The sequence below is a fragment of the Coenobita brevimanus genome, chromosome 110, assembly GCF_032717465.1.
Source record: "Coenobita brevimanus isolate Jiangsu-jjx chromosome 110, ASM3271746v2, whole genome shotgun sequence".
Classification (NCBI taxonomy): Eukaryota; Metazoa; Arthropoda; class Malacostraca; order Decapoda; family Coenobitidae; genus Coenobita; species Coenobita brevimanus.
The window spans coordinates 48,725,448-48,731,004 of NC_137063.1; the positions used below are offsets into that span (position 1 = coordinate 48,725,448).

Genomic DNA, 5,557 nt, shown 5'->3' on the forward strand with positions numbered 1-5,557 from the left:
TAAAATGGAGGATTACGTAAAACATGGTAGAGTAGGGGGAGGAATGATAAACCCGACGTCAGCCAAACATTTTCCGATACTCATACTGTCGCCGTGATTAGCTGGGAAGGGGACGGGAGGGGAAGGGAAGGAGAGAGTAGAGGAGGGGAGAGGAGAGGGGGAGTGGAGGGGAAGGGGGAAGAGAGGAGATTTCCGAGAGGTCAAGAGAAGCATAAGAAGATGGGGGAAGGTTGATGGGGAAGGATGGGGAGTGGGGGATACAGGGGAACCAGGAAGGGTAAGGATGGAGATTGTTAACTAGATTGGTGGGGAGGAGGTGGGGAAGCGAGGAAGGAGAAGACAGAAAGGGGGTAAAGGGGGGATTGGAGAAGATGGGGAAAAATGAGGAGGAAAGAAGGATGGGGAGCAGGGAGGAGATCGGGAGGGATGGGGGAAATTTCAAGCGATCATGTTGGGAGGAGGCGAAAAAAATTGGATAAGGTATAAGGGGAAGGGGAGATAGGAGGAAGTAAGGGAATGGGGGAGAGGACGGGGGGGGGTTAGGCTAGAGGTGGGAGGGGGAGGAAGAGGGGAATTATTGGGGGATCTGGTCGGGAGAGGAAGAGAAGTATGGGGAAGGATAGGAGGTAGAGGAGGAAGATGACGAAGGAAGAGGAGGAAGAGGAGGAAGATTTGGCTGAGTCATGACGGGTGGACGGAGGAAAGAAGAAGAGGAGGAGGAGGAGGGGGATGGGGAGGGCGGGGGAGAGAAGGATAGGGATGGGTGAGGGGTGTGGAAGGATGGGGGATGGAGTGGATGGGGACTGGGAGAGACCCATTTGTGAAGGATAGTGTGACGGGAAAGAGAGGGACGTGTTTGCTGAAGAAAAAATAGGATAGATTGATAGATAGATAGACGGACAAATAGATAAATAGACAGACGGACAGGGATGGACACAGATCGGTAGGAGGGTAGAGAGATGGATAGATAAATATATTGACGGACAGATAGATAGATGAACAGATAGACCGATATTTAGGCAGACAGCGATAAATAGCGAGAGAGAGAGAGAGAGAGAGAGAGGGAGAGAGAGAGAATCTTTTGGCTTGAGTCTTGTGATTTGTGGACGAGAGGGGAATGACTGACAAGGGAGGAGGGGAAGGAGGAGGTAGAGGAAGTTCTGTATGGGAAATATTTTGGAGGGAGGAGGAGGAGGGGGAGGAGGAGGAGGAGGAGGAGGAGGATTGACAGGAAGGGGGATGGAGGGGAACGAGGAAGTAATTGGTAGTAGGCGAAAGAAAGGGCTTGAAGGGGAGGGGGGGAGGGCGTGTAGATTGCGGTTGATGAGAGGAGGGGAAGAGGAGAAGGAGGAGGAGGGGAAGAGAAGGGGTGGAGAGAGGGAAGGAAGGAGGGAAAGGGGTGGAGACAGAGAGAGAGAGGGGAAGTTTATGGTGGCGTCTGGGGAGGGAAAATGTCCTCGGTAAAGATGCTGGGTATTGGGAAAGGATGATGGAAGAGAGGGGAGAGAAGGATGGGGAGAGGGGAGAAGGAAGGGGAAAGGAGGGGGGGTGGGAATCAAGGGGGAGAGAGGAGAGGGTATACGGAAGATGGAAGGGGCGAGAGAGAAGTTAGAGAGGAGAGGATAGAAGGTAGAGATGTGAGAGGGGCGTATGAAGGGGAGAGAGAAGGGGGACCGGGGAGAGGGGAGTAGAGGAGAAGGGGAAGGTAGACCAAGAGGAGGAATACGGGGAGTGAGAAGTGGGAGAAGACAGAGATATGACGGGAGAAAGGGGAAGGGAGAGGAGAGAGAGGGGGAGGGTGGAGAAGGTGGAAGGGAGAAGAGAGAGAGAGAGGGGGGTGGAGGAGAAGGGAGAGGGTAGATTAGAAATAGCGAGAGGGGAGAGTGGTCAGAGGGGAGGGGAAAGTGGGAAGGGGATAGGAGAGAAAATAGAGATGTGAGGGGAGAGTATGAAACGGGGAGAGGGGAGAGAGAGGGGGGTAGATGGAAAGTGACATGTGGGAGAGGGGAACATGACGTGGGTAATGGGTGTGAGAAACACAGGAAAACATTTTTAGGGAAGTGAACTGGGGAGAATTGGGGAGAATATATATGAAAGGGGGAGAAGAACTCTAGATGGGGAGCGATGAGGAGGGGGAGAAGGGAGATCGTTACTGAGTAGGGAGAGAAGCGCCTGAAGGTCCTTTTTGCCTAGACCACCCCTCACAGGATGCAGGGTCAGGAAATAGATACACCGATACACATGCTGATAGATAGACAGGTAAGTAGGTAAGAAACGAGGTAGGTAGGTAGATATAGATCAATACAGGTAAATAGAAAGATAGATAGATAGATAGATAATTGAACAGGTAGATAGTCATAGTTGAAGATAGATAGTCATATTTGTAAACAGTCTTATATACAAACATACATATATATATTAACAACTTTGTAAATAGCGAACTTTCATTTTTTAGGCAATTTGCTCTCTCTCTCTCTCTCTCTCTCTCTCTCTCTCTCTCTCTCTCAATTACATGCCCAAACTTCCCCTTACAATCGCCCTAAATTAAATACACACACACACACACACACACACACACACACACACACACACACACACACACACACACACACACACACACACACACACACACACACACACACACATCTTTCGAGAGAGAGAGAGAGAGAGAGAGAGAGAGAGGAACTCACATAAACTATTGCCTAGTGAATATAGATCGTACCACGTTTATATGGCGCGCTTTGAGCATGTAAAAGTACAGAGAATAAAATGAGGACTTCCAGACACAGAGTAATGGATGATTGGAGGGGAGAATAGAGGGAGGGGGGAGGGGAAGAAGGGGAGAGTATGGTGGGGAGAATGAAAAAGAAGGGAGAAGGAAAGACTGACTAGGAGAGAGAATTTAGAAGCGTGAAGACTGTATGGAAGGCGAGAGGATGGTAGGGGAGATGAGAGGGAAGATAGGAAGAAGAGGAGGGAGAGAAAAGAGTAAGGGAAGGTAAGAGGATGGTTGGAGGGATGGGTAGGAGGTGGGAGGGAAACTAAGAGGAGGGAGAGAAAGTAGAGGCGTGAAGAGAGTAGGGATATGTGAGCAGGGGAGGGGAGGGGAGGAAAGGTGGGGGGAAGGGTTGGGGGAATGGGGTAGGGAAAGATGAAAGTGAGGAAGATGAAAAGGCGAAAGATGAAAGGGAAAATGAAAGTACTTGTTGAGGCGCTACTGAGAAAAGAACAGAAGTATTCACAGGTCTACTACTGACAATAGAAGTTCTTCAGAGTTACTACTGAGAATATGAGTACTTACAGAGATACTACTGGGAATGGAAGTACTTACAGGGCTACTACTGAGAATCTAAGTACTTACTGAGGTGGTTGGTTGGGGTGGCTCTTCGGTCGTAACCCTCAAGAAGTGTGTCGAGAATTCCTAGGTAGTTGACTTTGCCACTCTCACGACAGGTACTGTGGGGGAGAGAGAGAGGGGTTAGAGAGAGAGGGAGAGGGAGGGAGGTTAGAGAGAGAGAGAGGGAGAGAAGGTAAATGAGAACAATTTGTAAGGTTGAAAATGGAGAGAATGGGGAGGAAAGGAAAGGGAAGCTATTGAGAGAGAGAGAGAGAGAATTTTACATCCCCCCTTCCCCCTTACTAATAAAACAAACCACGCCACTCCATTATTACAACATTTAAATCAGAATATTAATATTATCCACGTAAATATGCAAATGATTTTTTTTTTACTTAATCAGATAATTATAGTCCTTCAGTTTTTTTTTTTAATATATATTTGGTTATTTTTTGCTGCCTACTGACGATTTTTTTCTTCCCTGTCTGTCTGTCTGTCTGTCTGTCTCTGTCTCTGTCTCTCTCTCTCTCTCTCTCTCTCTCTCTCTCTCTCTCTCACCTCCACACCTGTCTCTGTTTCTTCACCTTATATTTTCCCCTCAAGAGATAGATATACAGATAGATAGGTAGATAGATAGATAGACATACAGATAGATAGTTAGACATACAGATAGATAGATAGATAGATAGGTGGCTAGATATACAGATAGATGGAGATAGGTAGGTAGATATACAGATAGAGAGATAGACAGGTAGATAGATAAACAGATTGGTAGATAATCAAGTACTGAATCACCTCCAGCATCACATCAAAAGGCGAACAGTAGTCAAAGAAACACCAGAATATTTGAAAGTACCCGTAACGAAGGACGCAAAGTGACTGAAGAATAAATAAATAAAAACTCCCTTCTATTATGCAGTTATCTTCAAAGGCGACCAAAAAGAATAAAAAGAAACGAAAGAAGCGATAACTGGAAGCCATTTTTAAGAGGGCAACAAAAGACCTATAATAGTAGTAGTAGTAGTAGTAATAGTAGTAGTAGTAGTAATGATAATAACAACAATAATAACATTAATATCAATAATAATAAGAAAAACAGCTGACTAAAAAAACATGACAAATAAATGCCTTCTTTTATACAGTCGGTCCCAAAAGGCTTCCCCCCAAATCAAAAGAGGCAAGGGAACAAATATTTCCCTTTTATTCAGGTACACAAAGCCGTCAGGTATATGTGGAAAAAGTCAAAAATAAAGAAAAAAAATCTGGAAATGGTTTTTAGAATGCCCGGCCGGAAGCCTGAGGGGATGTTTGGTTACGTCTGGAGTGGAATAAATTGAGAGAGAGAGAGAGAGAGAGAGAGAGAGAGAGGAGAGAGAGAGAGAACTAAGATGCAAATGAGGACAGTTTGTAGGGAAGACGGAGGAAAGGGAAAGGAAATTATTATGAGAGAGAGAGAGAGAGAGAGAGAGAGAGAGAGAGAGGGAGAGACTGACTCATCAGGATATCCTCGACAGGGTAAGGGAAAGTGAGAACACGTGTAGTTGCATACTAATGTTATCAGGTGAGAGAGAGAGAGAGAGAAATCAATGGAAATTTTGAGTATGATCGATGGGAATGTGATGACGAGAGATAGACAGATAGATAGGTAGATAGATAGGTAAGCATGAATAGATAAAGATGTATAGATTGATCGATTGATAAATAGATAGGTAGGTAATAGATAGATGGAGACAGGTAAACAGGCCAATTGACGGATAGGTATTAAATAGATGAGAGAGAGAGAGAGAGAGAGAGAGAGAGAGAGCCATATCACAGTGACCTAACATAAAGACACGTATCAGGTCAGAATGGCTCTAAAATTGCATCGGAGGCGGCAGAGGGAGGTGAAAGGGAGACGTAATTGCGATATACAGCCACAGAGGGAGGTAGGGCACGCAGGGAGGGAGAGTTAGCGGTAGGGAGAGTTGGTGGGAGGGAGAGTTTATGGGAGGGAGAGTTAGTGGGAGGGAGAGTTAGTGGGAGGGAGAGTTAAATGGGAGGGAGAGTTAATGGGAGGGAGAGTTAATGGGAGGGAGAGTTAATGGGAGGGAGAGTTTGTGGGAGGGAGAGTTTGTGCGAGGGAGAGTTAGTGGGAGGGAGGATTAGTGTGGGGGTGTTACCATAAGATTCTCTCTCTCTCTCTCTCTCTCTCTCTCTCTCCGCTTAAAGGGACACTACTAA

General features: G+C 46.3%; 1 protein-coding gene across 1 annotated transcript in view; it reads right to left on the bottom strand.

Annotated features, from left to right (window-relative positions):
- The window catches only part of LOC145417581 (glycine receptor subunit beta-type 4-like), a 311,160-nt gene extending 307,019 nt beyond the window's left edge, over window positions 1-4,141 (bottom strand). Inside the window, exons 1-2 of the mRNA XM_080286285.1 lie at window positions 4,125-4,141; window positions 3,362-3,456 (exon numbers count right to left, since the gene is read on the bottom strand). Of these exons, the coding sequence (XP_080142411.1) occupies window positions 3,362-3,456; window positions 4,125-4,141 (112 nt within the window). The remainder of the gene's footprint in view (window positions 1-3,361; window positions 3,457-4,124) is intronic.
- Window positions 4,142-5,557: the final 1,416 nt, after the last annotated feature.